Here is a 25,453-nt window from a genome sequence, read left to right as displayed (position 1 = left end):
AAAGTAAGAACAGATTCAATAAAAGACTTATCATCAGCAAATTTAAGGATATGCCTGTCCTCGTGCGGGCTTCTACAGTCATTGGTATAGAGAATATACAGCAGAGGAGACAGGAGACAGCCTGAGGAGAGCCAGTGGAGGAGCGCTGATCTGACAGAAAGCCATTTACTCTCACCCTCTGAGACCTACACTTTAAACAATCTACAAACCAGTCCACAAAGTTAACATTTACTCATTTGGCAGATGCTTTTATCCAAAATGACTTACATTTGAGGAACAACATACAAGCATCAACAGAGCATCAAATACAGATCTACAACTGACAATACATACTAGTAAGAGCAGCAATAAATACTAGTAAGAGCTCATAGTTCATATCACATCAATGGGGTAAATACCTAGGGAAGGAAGTAAGAGTTAACAAAAAAAGTTCATTAATATAAGATAATTGTAAGGGCATAGAAGAAGAAGAGCACAGGAAGTGCATGTTAGAGGTTAGGAGTTAGAGGTGTTATAAGAGGAAGTGTTCTCGGAAGAGATGAGTTTTCAAGAGCTTCTTGAAGTTAGAGAGGGACGCCCCTGCTCTGATGGAGTGTGGTAGCTCATTCCACCATTGTGGTGTCACAGATGAGACCAGCCGGGACTGGAATTGCTTTGTGTGAAGGGACAGGCGGTGTTTGTTGGAGAAGCGTAGTATGGCGTTTATTTAAGTAGTGAGCGTGTAAAACATGCTCACGAGCAAATTATGTTATTCCACATGTGCAAAAATTAACCTTCCCGCACGCACAATACAGTACTCACAAATTCAACAACCGAGATTTGTACAGGTTTGTGTGAGCGAGTGCCTGGTTTGCTCTCAAAGGATAACTCTGCTTGAACAGTGGAATTCTGTTCGCGCGCAGTTTGCTCTCAAAGGATAACTCTGCTTGAACAGTGGAATTCTGCTCGCGCGCAGTTTGCTCTCAAAGGATAACTCTGCTTGAACAGTGGAATTCTGCTCGCGCCTGGTTTGCTTCTGCTGGCAGAGTGGTGTTTTGCTCGCCCAGTGTATTTCTGCTCGCTCAGCTGATTTCTACTCGCTCGAGTCTACATGACTTTTGACAATTTGGGGGCGGAAACCAAGGAGGGCACTGACCCTCTTATGATTGGTCACTTTCAACGTGATCACAACCAGAGCCCTTAAATAAGAGAGTTATGAAACTCTTGCTGCCACGCAATCACGTGCTCCATGCAACTCTCGGTAGTTCCAACCAATCCGGGCTGTCAACCACTTTGAACGGTTTCAGGTGGGACAGACACCAGCAGCGACTATATTTGCAGCAGTTTTCGGATAAATATTAAGACATAATGTGTTTTGATTACTATCCTTATACTTACATATGATAGCCTATCATTTCTTTTGGTGAGTCCGGAAAGCATTATTATCTGTTTGTGCTTAATTTTAGAGGGAAGAGGTGTGACGTTACAACACTAACAGCAGACTATATTTGCAGCACTTTTTGTATAATTTGCATTGATTACTACGTTAACTGTACTTACAGTAGTAATTCTTTTTTTTTGGAAGGACGGAGAGACAGCATTAACAGTGTTATTTGTTGAAATGCAGATGGTTAAGCTACTGAGTGAATTCCTAAATAAAATCCATATAATTACTGCTTTGTAATTTATTTTAAAAAGAGAGTTACGACACTCGGAACTGTGGAATACGGAAGTGGCGCGTGTCACGGGAATGCTGCTAGTTCCAAACACTGAATAGTTCAGAAAACATCATGATTTATCGTTGTCAGGCCTCTTGGGGAAAACCACAAGCAAGATATATTGTTATATAATTAATTAGGCCCGAGCACGACCGTGTGAGGTCCCTATTGAATTTGTAAAGATTATATATATATATATATATATATATATATATATATATATATATATATATATTTTTTTTTTTTTTTTGTTCTGTTGTTCTGCAAATTAAGCTCCATTTTGGAGACCTGAGCATACTCGAAAACTCACCAAACTTTGCACACATGTCAGAACTGGTGAAAAATTTCATTTTATGGGTTTCGCGCATGGGCATGGCAAAATGACTCGCTAGCGCCACCTAGAAAATTGGAAAAAATTAATTCAATTCAATTTTATTTATATAGTGCCAAATCACAACAACAGTTATCTCACAGCGCTTTTCATAAAAGAGCTGGTCTAGACCATACTCTATGATGCTATTTACAGAAGCCCAAAAGTTTCCACCAAGAGCAAGCACTAGGCAACAGAGGCAAGGAAAAACTTCCTTTTAAGAGGCAGAAACCTCGAGCAGAACCATGGCTCAGGGTGGGCAGCCATCTGCCTCGACCGGTTGGGGTGAAGGAGAGAGAGGAACAGAGAGAAAAAGAGAGGGATGGAAGGAGAGAGAGAGGGGAGGGAGGCAGCCTACACAATATACACACACAGAGGTACAGACAGTAAAGGTGATGTTGTTATAGACTAAATGAAAAATGGTACAGATATTTATAGTAGTGTTAATGGTAACAGTTGTAATGTTAATGATTATAATAACAATAATAACAATAGGACTTTATAGTCGTTGCAGCAGAGGGTGTCGAGCAGGAACACGGGGGCAGCAGGTGACCCGCAGCCACAGATCCAGACTCCACAGCTCCAGAGCCAGAAAACCTGCAGGAAGTGATAGGTGGAGAGAGGAGAGGGACGAGAAAGCACAAGACTACCAGAAAGGGGAGAAGTTGTGTTAGTAACATGCAATAATGGGATGAGGTTGCATACAGAGGGAGAGAAAGTAGAGGAGAGAGGAGCTCAGTGCATCATAGGAAATCCCCCGGCAGTCTAGGCCTATAGCAGCATAACTAAGGGATGGTTCAGGACTAACCTGAGCCAGCCCTAACTATAAGCTTTATCAAAGAGGAAAGTCTTAAGACTTTAAGGAGAGGAGCTTGATAGCTGAACGCTCTGGCTCCTAGTCTACTTTTGGAGACTCTAGGAACCACAAGTAACCCTGCATTCTGGGAGCGCAGTGCTCTGGTGGGGTAGTAAGGTACTATGACCATTAAGAGCTTTGTAGGTAAGAAGAATGATTTTAAATTCTATTCTGGATTTTACTGGAAGCCAATGCAAAGAAGCTAAGACAGGAGAAATATGATCTCTTTTCCTGGTTCCTGTCAGAACACGTGCTGCAGCATTCTGGATCAGCTGAAGAGTCTTAATGGACTTTTTCGAGCAGCCTAATAATAAGGAATTGCAGTAATCCAGCCTAGAAGTAACAAATGCATGGACTAGTTTTTCTGCATCATTTTTAGACAGGATGTTCCTGATTTTCGCAATATTACGTAGGTGAAAAAAGGCGGTCCTTGAAATTTGCTTAATGTGAGACTTAAACAACATGTCCTGATCAAAGATAACTCCAAGATTCCTCACAGTGGTGCTGGAGGCCAGGGCGATGCCATCAAGGGAAACTATATCCTTAGATAATGCGTCACGGTGGTGCTTAGGCCCCAGAACAATAACTTCAGTTTTATCTTAGTTTAACATTAGAAAATTACAGGTCATTCCGGTTTTAACATCCTGAAGGCACATTTGAAGTTTAGCTAACTGATGAGTTTCATCTGGTTTGATCGATAGATATAACTGAGTATCATCTGCATAACAGTGAAAGCTTATGGAATATTTCCTGATAATATTGTCTAAAGGAAGCATATATAAAGTGAAGAGGATTGGTCCGAGGACAGATCCTTGAGGAACTCCATGACTAACTTTGGCATGCATGGAGGACTCATCGTTAACATGTACAAACTGAAATCGATCTGATAAATAGGACTTAAACCAGCTTAGAGCGGTTCCTTTAATGCCAATGAAATGTTCCAGTCTCTGCAATAGGATCTGATGGTCAATGGTATCAAATGCAGCACTAAGATCTAATAAAACCAGTACAGAGACAAGTCCTTTGTCTGATGCAATAAGGAGGTCATTAGTAATTTTCACCAGTGCTGTCTCTGTGGTATGATAAGCTCTAAATCCTGACTGAAAATAATCCTCATCCTAATCCTAAATAATAATTAATAATATATAATAATAAATAAACTATTGCTCTGTAGAAAGTCACACAGCTGTTTAGCAACTGCTTTCTCCAGAACCTTAGAGAGAAATGGAAGGTTAGTTATAGGTCTATAGTTGGCTAAAACATCCGGATCAAGTTTGGGCTTTTTCAGAAGAGGTTTAATTACAGCTACTTTAAAGTACTGTGGTACATAGCCTGTTGATAGAGATAGATTGATCATATCTAGTATAGAAGTGCTGACTAAGGGTAAAACTTCTTTAAGCAGCCTAGTCGGGATGGGGTCTAAGAGGCAGGTTGATGGTTTAGATGAAGAAATTATTGAAGTTAGTTGGTAAAGATTGAGGGAAGCAAAGCAGTCTAAACATATATCTGGTTTTACAGCTGTTTCTAAGGTTCTTGGGTTTAGAGATAAGTCGGTGCCAGTTGAGGGCAGGTCTTGGTGAATTTTGTTTCTAATAGTTAGAATTTTATCATTAAAGAAGCTCATGAAGTCGTAACTACTGAGAGCTATGGGAATACTTGGCTCAATAGAGCTGTGACTCAATTTCAATACCATACACCAAAACAAGGTCGAGGGTGTGGTTAAAACAGTGAGTCGGTTCATGAACACTCTGAGAGAAGCCAATGGAAATTAACAGAGAGATAAACGCAGTACTAAAGCTGTCATTCTCAACGTCCACATGAATATTAAAATCCCCTACAATAATAACTTTGTCCGTTTTAAGGACTAAAGTTGACAAAAACTCTGCAAATTCAGATAAGAATTCAGAATATGGGCCAGGTGCTCGGTACACTATAACGAAGACAATTGGTTGCAGTGATTTCCAACTTGGGTGCGAAAGACAAAGAACAAGGCTTTCAAATGAGTTATAATTTAGTTTAGGTTTAGAGCTGATTAGTAGAGTAGAGTTGAAGATAGCTGCAATTCCACCTCCTCGGCCTGTGCCTCGAGGAATATGAGTATTAATATGACTGGGAGGGGCGGATTCATTTAGGCTAACATATTCTCCATCACCCAGCCAGGTTTCAGTAAGACAAAATAAATCAATATCATAATCTGATATTAGTTCATTTACTAGTACACCTTTAGAAGAGAGAGATCTGATGTTTAAGAGTCCACATTTAACTCTCCTATTAGTTTGCACTATTGCTCTTGTGGTTTTAATTTTTATGAGGTTTTTATGCTCCTCTTCTGTTTACCTTTTTAAATAATTTTGATGGTCGGGGGGCAGACACCGTCACTATAGGATTTTCACTAAGTAACTCCTGAAATGGAAGAGCAGAGAAGTGTGTTAGACTGCGACTCTGCGTAGGGTTTTGGGTGGGTAACTGCTGAATTAGAAGGGCAGAGTAGTGTGTTAAACTGCGACTCTGCCTCCTGGTCTCAACTCTGGGTTGTCATGGATTTGGTCCACTAATAAACTTGGCCAGATTTCTAGAAATGAGAGCTGCTCCTTCCCAAGTGGGATGGATGCCGTCTCTCCGGATCAGACCAGGTCTTCCCCAGAAAGTCTGCCAATTATCTACAAAGCCCACATCGTTTGCTGGACACCACCTTGACAACCAGCGGCGGAATGACGACATGCAGCTATACATGTCATCACTGGTCAGATTTGGTAGGGGTCCAGAGAAAACTACGGTGTCCGACATTGTTTTTCAACATTAATCTTAGTGACCTCCGATTGGCGTAACCGGGAGTCATTACCGCCGACGTGAATAACAATCTTACTGTATTTACGTTTATCCTTAGCCAGCAGTTTCAAATAAGACTCAATGTCGTCTGCTCTGGCCCCAGAGATGCCAATGATCAGAGTTGGTTTCTCAGCGGGTGTGTCGCTGAGTGGGGAAAATCTGTTAGAAACGTGAACAGGTTGATGGTGCCCCGTGGACTTTGAATGCTTACGACTATTCCTCCTTCGGACAGTCGCCCAGCCCCCCCTCCTTCCTGGCTGCACAGGGGATGCCGGAGGACGGCTACCAGAGGCTAACTCAGGCCGTTCCGCACTGACTACCGGGGACTGGCTAGCTACAGTAGCTAAAGACTGATCTCCCAAGCTCAAACTCTCCTCTAACTTATTTTTATATTGTAACTTGGCCCTCCTAATTTTTGGTTGGACCTCTCCCCTAGCCTCTCTTCTTTCTGCCTCCTCACCTTTAAGACAGTGTCTTCACAAAATGTGATGTAACTGCATACAGTATCAGTGAGTTCATCAATATCTGAGGAAGAGTCTTTAAACACAGACCAATCCGTACAGTCAAAGCATCCCTGTAGTTTAGAGACAGTGTCTTCAAACCTTGATTTCTCTTGTCTTTACCTTTTCTCTATTAAGCAATGTCCTGTATACAGGGGTAAGGTAGATGTTACTGTGGGAGAAGGAACCAAGGGGGGGGTTCTGTGATTTTTTAAGTTTACAGAAAACATAGGGCATCAGGGGAGAGGGACTGAAGTCTTTGAGTCACACTGAAAATAGTGCCAGCAGCGATTTGGGCATTTGTTTTTGAGTGCATATACACCACTTTCACAAATAACTGGTGAAACTCCCTGGGAAAATAAAAAGGATGGACCGAGACGGACAACAGTTCAATGTCAGCTGAGCATATGGATGCCCTGATGGAGACATTACTGCATCATCACTGATTTATGTAAACACATACTCTCCTCCTTAGGATTTCCCCGTAGCGTTTGTGTCCCTGTCAGAGCCGGTATCCTTTGACCTAAGCCATGTCTCGCTGAAGTCCATAATGCAGGCATCTCTATATTCATGTAGATAGTTTGTGTTAGCCTGCAGCTCGTTGGTCTTATTTCTTAATGACTGAACATTTGTAAGGATTATAGAGGGAAGTGGAATGCGTTGCAGTTTGTAACGTTTTAATCTTTGTCTAATATCTCCTCCTTTCCCTTGTCTCCTCACCTTAGCAGAGTAAGTACTGTCCCGTTTGTGAGTGTTGTGCCTGGAGATCTCTGTTTTTAAATCCTGAATGAAGAGATGATCTGCATGTCCACACGATTCGGTGCGTCCCATTGCATTAAGTACTCCAGAGAGTATTGTCTTGCTGGGCGTTGTAATTGAGGTTAAACGCCATAGATCCATATAATAATCCATAGGACAACCACATAAATTATCTCCATAATGACTGTTTACACGGACACACCTGCTGCAGGTCACTACAAGAGTGTCTCCTCTGTACATTAGATTTTCAGTCCAGGAACATCCTGAGCCTGGGATAATGACAAATTTGGGTAATGCTAGGTCGATGCCATGCCACCCGTCGTAAATTGGTCAGTTCTCTTTAACTTTATATTAATGTCATCATTGAGTCCTGGCAGGTCCTGTTAATGACCCAGAGGTCAGGAAAGATTTATACAATATATATAATTATAAAGAGTAATTAATTAGGTAATTAATTTAGGTTAACAGATGCAGACAGATACTTAAAACAAGATACTTCAGGGATGAAGGTAATCATTCATTACCTGTCACAATCTCGAAAAAGAGTTGCATTCTCCTCAGCAAGCCACTCTCCTCTTTCTTCCTCTATTCTACCTACTGTGGTTTCCAGTGCTTGAAGTGGAAAAAAATAGGTGCCAGTACTCCCCCATCGCACTATCCTCAACCACAAGATGAAACTAGTAAATATTATACAATTTTGCACAAGAACCACTTAATTTCCTGCATTTTGAACACATTTTCTGCACCAATTTATGGAGGAGATGCCATTATTTACATAAAGAAAACAAAATTAAGGTGGCAGGTGACAATTCAAAATAGAAAAATATAATGGAATATAGTGCAGTAATCAGCTTTTGGACAATAAATAACTTTTGTTTCTTCTGTGTTTCAGTTGCATTGCATGTTTTCCTATTGTGTATTGTTTAATTTGTTATTCAACATTTCTTGTTGCAAGCTGTTTTTAACAAAAGCTTTAAAAAAGTGATGGAGACGTTCTGATTCTGACATGTCCCCAGCTTCCCAAGTGTAAATGACACCTATCTGTCAATATTTTTAAATGTCCCGCCCCATCCTGGCTTGTTTCATGACACTACAGTGACACTAACGAGCTACATTCAGCACACGGCTGCTTGAAAGGCACCCGAGCTTCTCTTCTCCCTCAATTCTCTCCGCCGACAGAGATTAGCAGGCAGGTGAGAACGGGAACAGGGGAGTGTCACGTAGCGCCCAGAGAACCTGATATGGAGAGGGCAGAGGAGAGTACCAGCAGCATGAGAGAAGTCCCGGTAGCAAGAAAATGTGTACCGGTGCGTTCCGGCCCACTTCAAGCACTGGTGGTGTGTGCCCTCTAGCAGGCTCATACTAGCTAAGACCCACCATCTTGAGATTGACAACCAATAAAAAAGCAAATGTTAACTTGTGACCATGACAATAGTCCATTGTAAATGACTGAAATGACTGCTGAAATTTTGTCGTTGACCTCTTTTTGTAAATATTCTTAGGTTTCTTTGCTCTGGCTGAGAACTGGGCTGCAATGTACATAATTAATAATATGAGCTTTTATACAATGGAATGATACCACAAAAATGAGATTCTCTTCATGTTTAATTCGAATGCACTTTCAGCCTTGAAGTCTTCTGCACCTTACCCTCAAAGTAGTGTGTGGTTTTCTGGAAACTTTGGGAAAACAAGAGTGTATCTTTAAGTAAGGCTGAATTGCTGTACTTCTCTATAACAGGAGGCGCTGCAGAGCTGTCCGGGCTCATTGAAGTTGGCGATGAGGTCCTGTCAATCAATGGCTGTTCTCTGGAGGGCCTCATGCACCATGATGCCTGGAAAATCATCAGAGCCACTAACGAAGGACTCAACCACCTCCTCATCCGCAAGCCCAAAATATGACTGTAGAGAGAAAATATAAACCTCCTGAGAAGGACCAATGTTAAACGCCGCCCCAAAACAGGGTATGGGCAGGTCAGATTGGATGGACTGCTAACTATTGCGGTGTACAGTGCTAATTGTGATTTTTTTCTGATAGAAATTGCAGTTTGTTTACAATAGATTTACTATGGAATACAAAAGAAAACAATATTGTTGTCAGTTCTTTCTTTTTTTAAATAAAGTAATGTCAAGATCTATGGCTGGTCATGCTAACCTGTGAAATAACCACAAATTGGAAGGAAATGTTACTGTCCTACAAACTAATCCCAAGTTCTCACTAACATTTCAAACATTTTATGTCTATTATCTATTTATCTATTGTGATTTTTTTCAAAATTGAGTTATCTACTGACCCCATGTTTTATGCCCCCCCCCCCCCCCCCCCCCATGTTGGTCAGTAGATAACTGACCAACATGGGGGGGCATAAAACTATATGAGGAATATGAGGATTCAAGTTGGTCTGCAGTTAATTTTTTGTTGTTGTTGTTGCCAAAAATGGAAGCTTGAAGAAAACATCAGGGAAATCCCTGGGCAAAATAACAAACAAACTGGCTCTACGTAAAAATTAAACCATAAACTGCCCCAAAAGAAAATACAATTCTGAGCCTAACTCCCAGTCAACACAGAAATGCCCCCAGTGAAAAATAGAGGTAGTTAAGGCTAACTTCTGTATTTTTCAACATGGACCCTATTTTTCAATGTTTTTTGCATCTAAAGCCCCTTTTCCACTGCACGGTACCAGCTTGACTCGGCTCGACTTGACTCACTTTTGTTTGGTTTTCCATTGTAGAAAAGTTGTACATGTACCTGCTTCTATATACATTTTTTTGTACCTCCGTCGAGGTTCCAAGCGAACTGAGGTGATACCAAAATGTGACGTGAAAACATGGCAGACTACTGATTGCTCAGAGAGAATCATCACTATTCACTGCGTCATCATTGCAAAGTGATGGCGGAACAAAAATGTGCTTGAAAGTTTTCGGAGTTGAGGAGCTCTGCAAGTGGCAGCGGGGAAGCCTGCGGCAACCCGTGGGAGAGTCTCGCGAGGCCAGCCGCCCGCTTTTTTGGTTTTAGTGGATTCCATCTCATTAGCTGCTGTGTTGTTGCTGTGTGTACAGTACAGGCTGAGACTGTGCATGCAGTTATAGAGGTAACAAAAAAAACAGCAAGTGGATCATTTTTATAGACTGTATATAAAAATGGAAGTAGTGTCCGTGATGTCACCCGTTGGTTTCTGAAGAGCAGTTTTGAAGCCCAAATTGGGCCATTTACCAGCTTACACTTGAGGTAAGTTACCTGAACTATACAACAACACTTAAAATAACTATTTATCTGTTATTGACATTATACTACACAAGGTTTAAAATGCTAAAATGATTTTTAATATGTAAATTGGTAAAGTGGTAATTAGCAACACTAGATTTTATTGAGACTAATGTCAGACAGTCAACAGTTACTATGAATGTAGCATGTCTAAACTAGCTATGAATTTTAATAAATTTATGAGAATGAATACCCAATTATGAATTTTAATATTCAAAAATATATTAATCCTTAAAAAGCTCTTGTTTCGAAAAAGAAGGGGCACCACCGGAGTTGTTATTAACCTAGAGTCTGCGGACCTCTAGGTAGCTTTTAATAATTATACATTTATTCACCAGTGATCAGTTAGTTAATAATCGCTCAATTATCTTAAATCAATCAGTCAGTCTCATATCTAAAGGGTCAATTCTCTTGGCAGGGACGTAGAAATAGGTAACACACACAATTCCTTGGTTACAGTGAATTTATTAACTAACTAAGGTGATATAAAAAGGTGGTTAAATACATCAGGGAAATAAGTAATGGCTAAACAATGAGAATGGAGGTTTGATTGTGGGAAGCATTTGACTCATACGGCAGAGGAGAACTAATGAAAGTAAGCTATGAGTTTAGGAGCTAAAAAGACAATATTAACACTATGGGACCTCCCTGACCACAGAATGTTTTGTTGGGTCTTACTGCTTGTCGGCGGCCTGCTTTGGCCTGTTGCATGGGTCCCACGCTAGCTGCCCAATCCTGGCTTTTGCTAGGGATTCTCCAGGGTTCTCTGTGTCTGAAGAAAAACCTCAAGGGTTGGCCGTCCTCAGTCTGGCAATTCGGCTGTATTCAGGTTTCCTTCGTTGCCGCTGGCGAGACCACGTGGCTTGGTCTGACCTCGGTGAAGTTGACTCGACGAAAAAGCCTAAAAGAAACGGGTCATTCTTGAATTAACTAGTGTAACTTAACGGACTGATAACTTTTAACAAACGAAAAGAAAGGAAATAAAAACAGTACAGTTGCTGGAACTGAGGGACAAATCGATGTCGTGACACTTCGCGTGTGTAGCTTCAAGCGAAAGAAAGACTGCGTTGCGCTGGTCAAATTCTTATGGCGTTACCGGGAGAGTCACGCCGGACACATGCCGAAGCGACCACAGAGCAGAGCGGAAGAGAAGAGAGCGAGAGACGTCGTGTGTCGCTCTTTTGTGGTCTGGGGTGTGGTTCCCCCAGGGTGCAGTCCTTCTAAACTTTTAATGTCTATAAAAGAAAAGAAAATCTATTTGCTCATATTATAATCAAATATTTTCCACAATCAAACCTCACTGGTTTGTTGTTGTACCGTTCTAAGTTAAGCATTTGGTAACAGGAAAACAATTGTCAAATTATTGGTCATGATAAATGAGTGACATTTATACATTAATGGCATTTCCGACGATGGTATGTAATACTTATTTCTTCCACTTGGGGGAGCTCAGGTAACATGAGGAAAGCTTAGATTAATCCAAAACAATCTTTCCTTAAGAACTGGGAAATTTAGTTATTTAGCCTTAAATTCAAGCCGGCAATTAATAGAGTATAGTATGACATTTCTTTATCATCATTTCTAAAGGAATTGTGTGAGAAAGTATTGTGAACAAGCATTGGTTACACATAAGATGAAGGAGTGTCCTTAATCTTGCTGAAAATAAAAACACTGCAAAAGTAACTTATTTAGATTCTTTTCAGCAATAATATCAACAACAGATAGGAACAACATGGTAACATAACTACTCAACTAAAGGCAAATGTAATCAGGTAACTAAAAGATTATTTAATTAAACAGTTAATGCTTTGAGTCTTTGGAGACTGCAGTCTTTGTTTACACAAATTTCAGGGCTGTCCGTGGTGTTCTAGATTTTGTCACATCTAGGCGTGACGGAGTATCCCTTTGATGAGGTAATGAAACACAGAGCAGGCTTCGGAATCAAAGGTGCCAGTTTTACGATCAGGCTGCTCAGGAATAGCACTTAGAGAAAGCGACCTTTCCACCCCCATTCTGTTGGGGTCTCTTCAGCCGTCTGTTGAAAGTTGATCTCCACCTCCCTGCTTCTCTCTCTCAGGAAGAGAAGAGGAATTGAGTCTCCCAAGTATTTAATATAAAATGCACAAATCCACACCGTTGGTCCCACTACATGAATCTACTTTATATACTAGCAAATCAATTAACCCTTTTACATAACATTAGTTACGAGTCGTTTATTTGGTTGTCACTTGATTTATGTTATTTGTCATAAACATAATAAGCAAGCGGTAGATTCATGACTGGAGGCTAAGTTATTTAACTTGTGAAATGTTGCCGCTTCAGTTAAAGTATTAATAAATCACAATAGTTATTTCCCACACCTATTGTGAGAAATGTTGCTGCTGTTGGCAGTGATGTGCAAAATTATTGTCTGGAATAGGACACTTAAGAGAGAAAAGTACTTTTTATATTTGTCACAAGATGTTTTTCAGTATATTTCTTTCAGCGATCAGTTCCTGTTGAGGTCGTGACGCCTCCACGTCTGCTACACACAGCTTAAACTGTAAGTAACGTTAATAGTCTTGGCTACTGGACATTTGACAGCGGATATTAAATAGTAATAATTGATTTTTTGGGCGAATTCTAATCCCCCAAATGACAAAGAAGCAGCTGTCACACACCTAATATAACTTTACCCAATTAAGGTACATTGCCGTAATTAACACCCAGCTCCCTGTCTTCACCACAGGTGTTGTGCACTGCATGCACCTTGCCGGAGAAACTCATATGCTGACAAAAAAGGTGAATGTAAATCTCTGTAGGTAGCCTACAACATCCGTTCTGCCGAATAATGCATCCACCTCTTAAGGTCCTTTCCAGACGCTTGTGTACACTGTGTAGATGCAGTGAACACTGATCAAACACAGTTATCACCACAGATTCTTCACAAAATCTGAAGGATTTAATAAATTATTGATTACTCTAAACATTCTTAAAAATGTGCTTTAAATCAATTATCCCCACTGATGAACCTCACAAAAAATAGTATATCATTATTAAACAGTAATGTTACTTGTGATCGTGCACTGGATAAGACACATGCCTTTGGTATGAGAGACCCGGGTTCAATTCCCCACTGTGACCCATCCACCATTGTGTCCCTGAGCAAGACACTTAACCCATAATTGCGTGTGACCTCTGACATGTACAGGTGCTTGTCATATAATTAGAATATCATCAAAAAGTTGATTTATTTCAGTAATTCCATTCAAAAAGTGAAACATGTATACATTCATTCCACACAGACTGTGTTCATTCCTTTTAATTTTGATGATAATAACTGATAACTAATGAAAACCCCAAAATCAGTATCTCAGAAAATTAGAATATTGTAAAAAGGTTCAATATTGAAGACACCTGGTGACACACTCTAATAACTAATTAACTCAAAACACCTGCAAAGGCCTTTAAATGGTCTCTCAGTCTAGTTCTGTAGGCTACACAATCATGGGGAAGACTGCTGACTTGACAGCTGTCCAAAAGATGACCATTGACACATTGCACAAGGAGGCCAAAACACAAAAGGTCATTGCTAAAGAGGCTGGCTGTTCACAGAGCTCTGTGTCCAAGCACATTAATAGAGAGGCGAAGGGAAGGAGAAGATGTGTACAAGCAATAGGGATAACCGCACCCTGGAGAGGATTGTGAAACAAAACCCATTCAAAAATGTGGGGGAGATTCACAAAGAGTAGACTGCAGCTGGAGTCAGTGCTTCAAGAACCACCACGCACAGAGGTATGCAAGACATGGGTTTCAGTTGTTGCATTCCTTGTGTCAAGCCACTCTTGAACAAGACACAGCTTCAGAAGTGTCTCGCCTGGGCTAAAGACAAAAAGGACTGGTGGTCCAGAGTTATGTTCTCTGATGAAAGTAAATTTTGCATTTCCTTTGGAAATCAAGGTCCCAGAGTCTGGAGGAAGAGAGGAGAGGCACAGAATCCACATTGTTTGAAGTCCAGTGTAAAGTTTCCACAGTCAGTGATGGTTTGGGATGCCATGTCATCTGCTGGTGTTGGTCCACTGTATTTTCTGAGGTCCAAAGTCTACCAGGAAGTTTTAGAGAACTTCATGCTTCCTGCTGCTGACCAACTTTATGGAGATGCAGATTTCATTTTCCAACAGGACTTGGCACCTGCACATAGTGCCAAAGCTACCAGAACCTGGTTTAATTAAGCTCGAGGTGTGAGGCGGCCGCGTTGCATATTCATGAGCTCTGCCGGTGCGGCTGTGAACTTGCTACACGCTTCGGTCGCTGCACGAAGGTGTTATACGTCACTTCCTGTGTCCCCTTTGTGGCGCTACATAGTACTTGTATATTGTACAAATCTGAAGTCGGTCCGACTAACTGCCTAGGAGGAGGAGTTAAAGTACGGAGTGTGTAAATCATCCAAAAATGGCCGTAAAATTCAAAATGGCCGACTTGTTGAGTTTAGGGTATAGGTTCTTGAGGCTTTTTTGTGCGTCTTGATATGATACATGTCCCCAGAAAATTACGTGCATGTAGATTGAACGTGAACGAGGGGCTAATTCTTTCCAATTTTCTAGGTGGCGCTAGCGAGTCATTTTGCCACGCCCATGCGTGAAACCCATAAAATACAAATTTTCACCAGTTCTTACATGTGTGCAAAGTTTGGTGAGTTTTCGAGTATGTTTAGGCCCCCAAAATTGAGTTTACTTTGCAGAAAAAAGAAATAAAAAAATTGCAAGCAGCGTTGGGCGGGCCCTCGCACTTGTAGTGCGTCCGGGTGTGAGCTGGCCGAGTTGCACATTCTGGAGCTCTGCCGGTGCGGCTGTGAATTTGCTACGCGGTTCCGACGCCGCATGAAGGTGCTATATGTCACTTCCTGTGTCCCCTATGTGGAGCTACATAGCACTTGCCACTATGAATATAAATCGGTATTGGTGTGTAGATGTCTGCGGGGTGGGAGAATTATCAAGCATGTAAAGTTTGTTTCAGATGTGAGCATGTACACTGAACAATAATGTACCCAAACAATAAAATAAATTCCTTTTATATTTCCCTGCCTTGTTGTTTATGTGTACATACAGAGGAAGAATGTGAGAACAGCACACATTTCATCGTTACTGTGTGTTAGAGCATGGGAGAACAGTGGATACTTTTAATACAGCCCACACCCCTAATACTGTGTAACTATAACAAGTAGAGAACAGAAGAAAAAGATGTTCTTTCTCTACAACTGTCTGCATAGCTTATTCATAATGTGTAATGAATGAAAATAAATAGGCCTACTAGGGTCCTCTCTACTTTGACATTTAACATTAGCTTGTTTGATCCACCTTCATACACATGTGACATTACTATATAACTTGAGAAAGGTGAGTTGTTTTCTGCTCCAGCCTGCCTAAAAGAAAAGCGTTTTTGGGATTAAATGGACTTTATTAGCTGCTGCAGTGCAGGATGAACTCAGAACAGACCCATTTCTCACCTTATTATTCTAAACCATGCAACGAAGAAGAAGAAATGCATAATAAATCCTGGGACAAAATCTGTCCACAAATACTGTACAGCATGTAGTCTAATGAACAAGACTTGTGTTATAGCTGACTTGGGCAGTGAAATGTTTAATTTTTTAAATTCATGTGGTCATAGTTGTCCACAACTCAAATCAGAATATAAGAAGAAATGTTTTATACCACCTCAAGAAGGCTTCCTATCAGAAAGGTAGGAAGGTATTTCAAATGTACAACTGCAGTCCTGAAATCTAAGTAAAGTAATTTCCCTGACATTTTTGTGTTACTTTACTTTTAATAGACCCATGTAAGAGGTTTTATACTTCCCGTGAGTATAATCCAATCAATCTTATTTTCATACTGTATATCCGATGTGTAATTTGATAAATTGTGTTGTATGTCGTGCTCGCATCTCAGAGAAGACTCTGACTGCAACATGCGTCTTTGTAAATAGAGAAACGGACAGAAAAAGTCTCTAACTCTGCCTGTCAGCTCGCTCTGCTCCGTTAAAACTGAATTTACCATACAGAATTGAATACGAGTGCACTCCAGATTTAGCTGCAGCCAGCTGACCGTGTGCTTCTCCCTATACCGCAGTTCTGTGTCCATGCATGCAGCAAACTGAAAGCACTGTCTGTCGGAGCGTCTACGTGAAAAGAGAAGGAAGACATGGCTGGTAGTGTCTTCAGAGTTGTTAAACACCTCAGCGCACTGAAGGAAGCCATCTGACTGTGTGAGGGGCAAGATCGTTGATGTCTGCAGGCAGAGTAGGAGCTCTCCTGTCTGACTGGTCTGACGAATTTTCTGTGGTACGTGTATCTTGTCCAGACGCACAAAAAAGCCTCTTGGAGTGATGCCCTAAAATCAACAGGAAGTCGGCCATTTTGAATTTTACGTCAAATTTTGGATGATTTACACACTTCGTACTTTAACGAACTCCTCCTAGGGATTTAGTCCGACCGACTTCACATTTCTGCTGTGCCTTCTAAAGGCATTGAAGATGAAAAGTTGTGCTATTTGCGAGTTTTCGTCAATGGGCGTGTCCGTGGCGTGGCGTCAAAGATCAACTCTTCGCCATGACACAGGAAGTTGTCGTAACTTCAGTGTACATGCTCACATCTGGACCAAAGTGTACATGTAGGATGAGAGTCCCGCCCTGAACACATGTACATGCCGACATTCACCCACAGTCATAGCGCCACCTGCTGGCAACAGGAAGTGACTTTTAACGAAGCAGCCCCTGCCGCACGTTTCACCTACATGCACGAATTTTCTGTGGTACGTGTATCTTGTCCAGACGCACAAAACAGCCTCTTGGAGCGATGCCCTAAAATCAACAGGAAGTCGGCCATTTTGAATTTTACGTCAAATTTTGGATGATTTACACACTTCGTACTTTAACGAACTCCTCCTAGGGATTTAGTCCGACCGACCTCAAATTTTTGCTGTGCCTTCTAAAGGCATTGAAGATGAAAAGTTGTGCTATTTGCAAGTTTTCGTCAATGGGCGTGTCCGTGGCGTGGCGTCAAAGATCAGCTCTTCGCCATGACACGGAAGTTGTCGTAACTTCAGTGTACATGCTCACATCTTCACCAAACTGTACATGTAGGATGAGAGTCCCGCCCTGAACACATGTACATGCTGACATTCACAGACAGTCATAGCGCCACCTGCTGGCAACAGGAAGTGACTTTTAACGAAGCAGCCCCCGCCGCACGTTTCACCTACGTGCACGAATTTTCTGTGATACGTGTATCTTGTCCAGACGCACAAAAAAGCCTCTTGGAGCGATGCCCTAAAATCAACAGGAAGTCGGCCATTTTGAATTTTACGTCAAATTTTGGATGATTTACACACTTCGTACTTTAACGAACTCCTCCTAGGGATTTAGTCCGACCGACTTCAAATTTCTGCTGTGCCTTCTAAAGGCATTGAAGATGAAAAGTTGTGCTATTTGCGAGTTTTCGTCAATGGGTGTGTCCGTGGCGTGGCGTCAGAGATCAAGTCTTCGCCATGACACAGGAAGTTGTTGTAACTTCAGTGTACATGCTCACATCTTAACCAAACTTTACGTGCTTGATAACTCTCCCACCCCGTTATGGAGGACCGATCCTGACACAGCCAGAAATAAATACAGAAATAAATAAATGCTCAATAAATAAATAAGCATCCAATTAAATACACAAAAAAATAAAGTAAATAAATAAATGTAGGTAGTAATTAAATTATACAAGGAGACATAAATGTTTATATTTTAATTAGTGCCTTTACTTATTCACCTTTGTTATAATTACCTTATTTGTTTATTCAACTTTATTTATTACTAATTTTTTTAATGTATTTATTTATGTGTGTGTTTTAATATTTTTGTCTGTTTTATTCTTCCTTTGTATTTATTTACCTTATTTATTTTCACCCATGGTATTTATTTCTGCCTGTCTTTTTTAAATTTTTGTATGCATTTCTGCCTCATTATGCAAATGAGGAGGGGCTGTGTCTCAAGGGGTCATCTTCTCTGCTATTGGTGGACCAGTCAGACAGGAGAGCTCCTACTCTGCCTGCAGACATCAACGATCTTGCCCCTCACACAGTCAGATGGCTTCCTTCAGTGCGCTGAGGTGTTTAACAACTCTGAAGACAATACTACCAGCAATGTCTTCCTTCTCTTTTCACGTAGACGCTCTGACAGACAGTGCTTTCAGTTTGCTGCATGCATGGACACAGAACTGCGGTACAGCACACAGTAACGATGAAATGTGTGCTGTTCTCACATTCTTCCTCTGTATGTACACATAAACAACAAGGCAGGGAAATATAAAAGGAATTTATTTTATTGTTTGGGTACATTATTGTTCAGTGTACATGCTCACATTTGAAACAAACTTTACGTGCTTGATAACTCTCCCACCCCGCAGACATCTACACGCCAACACCGATTTATATTCATAGCGGCAAGTGCTATGTAGCTCCACATAGGGGACACAGGAAGTGACATATAGCACCTTCATGCGGCGTCGGAACCGCGTAGGAAATTCACAGCCGCACCGGCAGAGCTCCAGAATGTGCAACTCGGCGGCTCACGCGCGGACGCGCTACTAGTGCGAGGGCCCGCCCAACGCTGCTTGCAGCTTTAATTAGGGCCCGAGCACGACCGTGCGAGGTCCCTATTGAATTTGCTCGGATTATTATTATTATTTTTTTTTTTTTTTTTTTTTTTTTTTTTTCTGCAAAGTAGGCCCAAATGACATGGCCTAAACATACTCGAAAACTCACCAAAATTTGCAAACATGTCAGAACCGGTGAAAAATTTCGTATTCTACAAGTTTCGCACATGGGCGTTGCAAAATGACTCACTAGCGCCACCTAGAAAATTGGAAAAAATTAGCCCCTCGTTCACGTTCAACCTACATCTACGAAATTTTCTGGGGACATGTATCATGTCAAGACGCACAAAAAGCCTCAAGAACCCATAGCCTAAAGTCAACAGGAAGTCGGCCATTTTGAATTTTATGGCCATTTTGGATGATTTACACACTTCGTACTTTAACGAACTCCTCCTAGGGATTTAGTCGGATCGACGTCAAATTTCTGCTGTGCCTTCTAAAGGCATTGACGATGAAAAGTTGTGCTATTTGCGAGTTTTCGTCAATGGGCGTGTCCGTGGCGTCGATGATCGCTATGAAACAGGAAGTTGTTGTAACTTCAGTGTACATGCTCACATCTGGACCAAACTGTACATGTAGGATGAGAGTCCCGCCCTGAACACATGTACATGCCGACATTCACCCACAGTCATAGCGCCACCTGCTGGCAATAGAAAGTGACCTTTAACGAAGCAGCCCCCGCCGCACGTTTCACCTACGTGCACGAATTTTCTGTGGTACGTGTATCTTGTCCAGACGCACAAAAAGTCTCTTGGAGCCATAGCCTAAACCAACACGAAGTCGGCCATTTTGAATTTTACGTCAAATTTTGGATGATTTACACACTTCGTACTTTAACGAACTCCTCCTAGGGATTTAGTCCGACCGACCTCAAATTTGTGCTGTGCCTTCTAAAGGCATTGAAGATGAAAGTTGTGCTATTTGCAAGTTTTCGTCAATGGGCGTGTCCGTGGCGTGCGTCAAAGATCAACTCTTCGCCATGACACGGAAGTTGTCGTAGCTTCAGTGTACATGCTCACATCTGGACCAAACTGTACATGTAGGATGAGAGTCCCACCCTGAACACATGTACATGCTGATATTCACCCACAGTCATAGCGCCACCTGCTGGCAACAGGAAGTGACTTTTAACGAAGCAGCCCCCGCCGCACGTTTTACCTACGTGCACGAATTTTCTGTGGTACGTGTATCTTGTCCAGACACACAAAAAAGCCTCTTGGAGCGATGCCCTAAAATCAACAGGAAGTCGGCCATTTTGAATTTTACGTCAAATTTTGGATGATTTACACACTTCGTACTTTAACGAACTCCTCCTAGGGATTTAGTCCGACCGACCTCAAATTTGTGCTGTGCCTTCTAAAGGCATTGAAGATGAAAAGTTGTGCTATTTGCAAGTTTTCGTCAATGGGCGTGTCCGTGGCGTGGCGTCAAAGATCAACTCTTCGCCATGACACGGAAGTTGTCGTAACTTCAGTGTACATGCTCACATCTGGACCAAACTGTACATGTAGGATGAGAGTCCCGCCCTGAACACATGTACATGCTGACATCACAGACAGTCATAGCGCCACCTGCTGGCAACAGGAAGTGACTTTTAACGAAGCAGCCCCCGCCGCACGTTTTACCTACGTGCACGAATTTTCTGTGGTACGTGTATCTTGTCCAGACGCACAAAAAAGCCTCTTGGAGCGATGCCTAAAATCAACAGGAAGTCGGCCATTTTGAATTTTACGTCAAATTTTGGATGATTTACACACTTCGTACTTTAACGAACTCCTCCTAGGGATTTAGTCCGACCGACCTCAAATTTGTGCTGTGCCTTCTAAAGGCATTGAAGATGAAAAGTTGTGCTATTTGCAAGTTTTCGTCAATGGGCGTGTCCGTGGCGTGGCGTCAAAGATCAACTCTTCGCCATGACACGGAAGTTGTCGTAACTTCAGTGTACATGCTCACATCTGGACCAAACTGTACATGTAGGATGAGAGTCCCGCCCTGAACACATGTACATGCTGACATTCACAGACAGTCATAGCGCCACCTGCTGGCAACAGGAAGTGACTTTTAACGAAGCAGCCCCCGCCGCACGTTTTACCTACGTGCACGAATTTTCTGTGGTACGTGTATCTTGTCCAGACGCACAAAAAAGCCTCTTGGAGCGATGCCCTAAAATCAACAGGAAGTCGGCCATTTTGAATTTTACGTCAAATTTTGGATGATTTACACACTTCGTACTTTAACGAACTCCTCCTAGGGATTTAGTCCGACCGACTTCAAATTTGTGCTGTGCCTTCTAAAGGCATTGAAGATGAAAAGTTGTGCTATTTGCGAGTTTTCGTCAATGGGTGTGTCCGTGGCGTGGCGTCAGAGATCAAGTCTTCGCCATGACACAGGAAGTTGTTGTAACTTCAGTGTACATGCTCACATCTGAACCAAACTTTACGTGCTTGATAACTCTCCCACCCCGTATGGAGGACCGATCCTGACACAGTCAGAAATAAATACAGAAATAAATAAATGCTCAATAAATAAATAAGCATCCAATTAAATACACAAAAAATAAAGTAAATAAATAAATGTAGGTAGTAATTAAATTATACAAGGAGACATAAATGTTATATTTTAATTAGTGCCTTTACTTATTCACCTTTGTTATAATTACCTTATTTGTTTATTCAACTTTATTTATTACTAATTTTTTTAATGTATTTATTTATGTGTGTGTTTTAATATTTTTGTCTGTTTTATTCTTCCTTTGTATTTATTTACCGGTATTTATTTCTGCCTGTCTTTTTTAAATTTTTGTATGCATTTCTGCCTCATTATGCAAATGAGGAGGGGCTGTGTCTCAAGGGGTCATCTTCTCTGCTATTGGTGGACCAGTCAGACAGGAGCTCCTACTCTGCCTGCAGACATCAACGATCTTGCCCCTCACACAGTCAGATGGCTTCCTTCAGTGCGCTGAGGTGTTTAACAACTCTGAAGACAATACTACCAGCAATGTCTTCCTTCTCTTTTCACGTAGACTCCGACAGACAGTGCTTTCAGTTTGCTGCATGCATGGACACAGAACTGCGGTATAGGGAGAAGCACACGGTCAGCTGGCTGCAGCTAAATCTGGAGTGCACTCGTATTCAATTCTGTATGGTAAATTCAGTTTTAACGGAGCAGAGCGAGCTGACAGGCAGAGTTAGAGACTTTTTCTGTCCGTTTCTCTCTTTACAAAGACGCATGTTGCAGTCAGAGTCTTCTCTGAAGAGGCTGATCGATGCGAGCACCACATACAACACAATTTATCAAATTACACAACGGATATACAGTATGAAAATAAGATTGATTGGATTATACTCACAGGAAGTATAAAACCTCTTACATGCGTAACACAGTAAGTCAGGGAAATTACTTTACTTAGATTTAAGTACTGCAGTTGTACATTTGAAATACCTTCCTACCTTTCTGATAGGAAGCCTTCTTGAGGTGGTATAAAACATTTCTTCTTATATTCTGATTTGAGTTGTGGACAACTATGACCACATGAATTAAAAAAACATTTCACTGCCCAAGTCAGCTATAACACAAGTCTTGTTCATCAGACTACATGCTGTACAGTATTTGGACAGATTTTGTCCCAGGATTTATTATGCATTTCTTCTTCTTCGTTGCATGATTTAGAATAATAAGGTGAGAAATGGGTCTATTCTGAGTTCATCCTGCACTGCAGCAGCTAATAAAGTCCATTTAATCCCAAAAACGCTTTTCTTTTAGGCAGGCTGGAGCAGAAACAACTCACCTTTCTCAAGTTGTACAGTAATGTCACATGTGTATGAAGGTGGATCAAACAAGCTAATCTTAAATGTCAAAGTAGAGAGGAGCCTAGTAGGCCTATTTATTTTCATTCATTACACAATATGAATAAGCTATGCAGACAGTTGTAAAGAAAGAACATCTTTTTCTTCTGTTCTCTACTTGTTATAGTTACACAGTATTAGGGGTGTGGGCTGTATTAAAAGTATCCACTGTTCTCCCATGCTCTAACACACAGTAACGATGCTGTTCTCACATTCTTCCTCTGTATGTACACATAAACAACAAGGCAGGGAAATATAAAAGGAATTTATTTTATTGTTTGGGTACATTATTGTTCAGTGTACATGCTCACATCTGAAACAAACTTTACGTGCTTGATAACTCTCCCACCCCGCAGACATCTACACGTCAATACCGATTTATATTCATAGCGGCAAGTGCTATGTAGCTCCACATAGGGGACACAGGAAGTGACATATAGCACCTTCATGCGGCGTCGGAAACCGCGTAGGAAATTCACAGCCGCACCGGCAGAGCTCCAGAATGCAACTCGGCCGGCTCACGCGCGGAGCGCTACAAGTGCGAGGGCCCGCCCAACGCTGCTTGCAGCTTTAATTTTATTTTTTTTTTTCTGCAAAGTAGGCCCAAATGACATGGCCTAAACATACTCGAAAACTCACCAAAATTTGCAAACATGTCAGAACCGGTGAAAAATTTCGTATTCTACAAGTTTCGCACATGGGCGTGGCAAAATGACTCGCTAGCGCCACCTAGAAAATTGGAAAAATTAGCCCCTCGTTCACGTTCAACCTACATGTACGAAATTTTCTGGGGACATGTATCGTATCAAGACGCACAAAAAAGCCTCAAGAACCCATAGCCTAAAGTCAACAGGAAGTCGGCCATTTTGAATTTTATGGCCATTTTTGGATGATTTACACACTTCGTACTTTAACGAACTCCTCCTAGGGATTTAGTCGGATCGACGTCAATTTCTGCTGTGCCTTCTAAAGGCATTGACGATGAAAAGTTGTGCTATTTGCGAGTTTTCGTCAATGGGTGTCCGTGGCGTCGATGATTCGCATGAAACAGGAAGTTGTTGTAACTTCAGTGTACATGCTCACATCTGGACCAAACTGTACATCTAGGATGAGAGTCCCGCCCTGAACACATGTACATGCCGACATTCACCCACAGTCATAGCGCCACCTGCTGGCAACAAAAGTGACCTTTAACGAAGCAGCCCCGCCGCACGTTTCACCTACGTGCACGAATTTTCTGTGGTACGTGTATCTTGTCCAGACGCACAAAAAAGTCTCTTGGAGCCATAGCCTAAACCAACAGGAAGTCGGCCATTTTGAATTTTACGTCAAATTTTGGATGATTTACACACTTCGTACTTTAACGAACTCCTCCTAGGGATTTAGTCCGACCGACCTCAAATTTGTGCTGTGCCTTCTAAAGGCATTGAAGATGAAAAGTTGTGCTATTTGCAAGTTTTCGTCAATGGGTGTCCGTGGCGTGGCGTCAAAGATCAACTCTTCGCCATGACACGGAAGTTGTCGTACTTCAGTGTACATGCTCACATCTGGACCAAACTGTACATGTAGGATGAGAGTCCCGCCCTGAACACATGTACATGCTGACATTCACCCACAGTCATAGCGCCACCTGCTGGCAACAGAAGTGACTTTAACGAAGCAGCCCCCGCCGCACGTTTCACCTACGTGCACGAATTTTCTGTGGTACTTTATCTTGTCCAGACGCACAAAAAGTCTCTTGGAGCCATAGCCTAGTTGTGGATTACTCACCTGTTACATGTGTCTATTAATGTAAAGTAACACAAAAATGTCAGGGAAATTACTTTACTTAGATTTCAGGACCGCAGTGTACATTTGAAATACCTTCCTACCTTTCTGATAGGAAGCCTTCTTGAGGTGGTATAAAACATTTCTTCTTATATTCTGATTTGAGTTGTGGACACTATGACCACATGAATTAAAAAAATTAAACATTTCACTGCCCAAGTCAGCTATAACACAAGTCTTGTTCATTAACTACATGCTGTACAGTATTTGTGGACAGATTTTGTCCCAGGATTTATTATGCATTTCTTCTTCTTCGTTGCATGGTTTAGAATAATAAGGTAAAATGGGTCTGTTCTGATTCATCCTGCACTGCGCAGCTAATAAAGTCCTTTAATCCCAAAAACGCTTTTCTTTTAGGCAGGCTGGAGCAGAAACACAGTAACGATGAAATGTGTGCTGTTCTCACATTCTTCCTCTGTATGTCACATAACAACAAGGCAGGAAATATAAAAGAATTTATTTTATTGTTTGGGTACATTATTGTTCAGTGTACATGCTCACATCTGAAACAACTTTACGTGCTTGATAACTCTCCCACCCCGCAGACATCTACACACCAATACCGATTTATATTCATAGCGCAAGTGCTATGTAGCTCCACATAGGGACCAGGAAGTGCATATAGCACCTTCATGCGGCGTCGGAACCGCGTAGGAAATTCACAGCCGCACGGCGAGCTCCAGAATATGCAACTCGGCCAGCTCACACGCGGACCGCGCTACAAGTGCGAGGGCCCGCCCACGCTGCTTGCAGCTTTATGAAAACATGATTTTGATGATGATTTATTTTAAAGATTTTTAAAAAAACAACCCATGTTTTTTATTATCAATATTT

General features: G+C 41.5%; 2 protein-coding genes across 4 annotated transcripts in view; one reads left to right on the top strand and one right to left on the bottom strand.

The window, feature by feature from the left end:
* The window catches only part of LOC119891301 (PDZ domain-containing protein 2-like), a 28,787-nt gene extending 19,641 nt beyond the window's left edge, over window positions 1–9,146 (top strand). Inside the window, exon 6 of the mRNA XM_038702806.1 lies at window positions 8,750–9,146. Within this exon, the coding sequence (XP_038558734.1) occupies window positions 8,750–8,910 (161 nt within the window). The 3' untranslated portion in view covers window positions 8,911–9,146. The remainder of the gene's footprint in view (window positions 1–8,749) is intronic.
* Window positions 1–25,453, bottom strand: part of npr3 (natriuretic peptide receptor 3) — a 229,411-nt gene that overhangs the window by 131,962 nt on the left and 71,996 nt on the right. The gene's annotated exons all lie outside the window — the stretch shown is intronic.

The sequence above is a fragment of the Micropterus salmoides genome, unplaced genomic scaffold (assembly GCF_014851395.1).
Source record: "Micropterus salmoides isolate LMB-PRFRI ecotype aquatic unplaced genomic scaffold, ASM1485139v1 Ms_hic_scaffold_7, whole genome shotgun sequence".
Taxonomy (NCBI): Eukaryota; Metazoa; Chordata; class Actinopteri; order Centrarchiformes; family Centrarchidae; genus Micropterus; species Micropterus salmoides.
The sequence above is the reverse complement of the archived record's forward strand: the minus strand, read 5'-3'. Positions and strand labels throughout refer to the sequence as shown.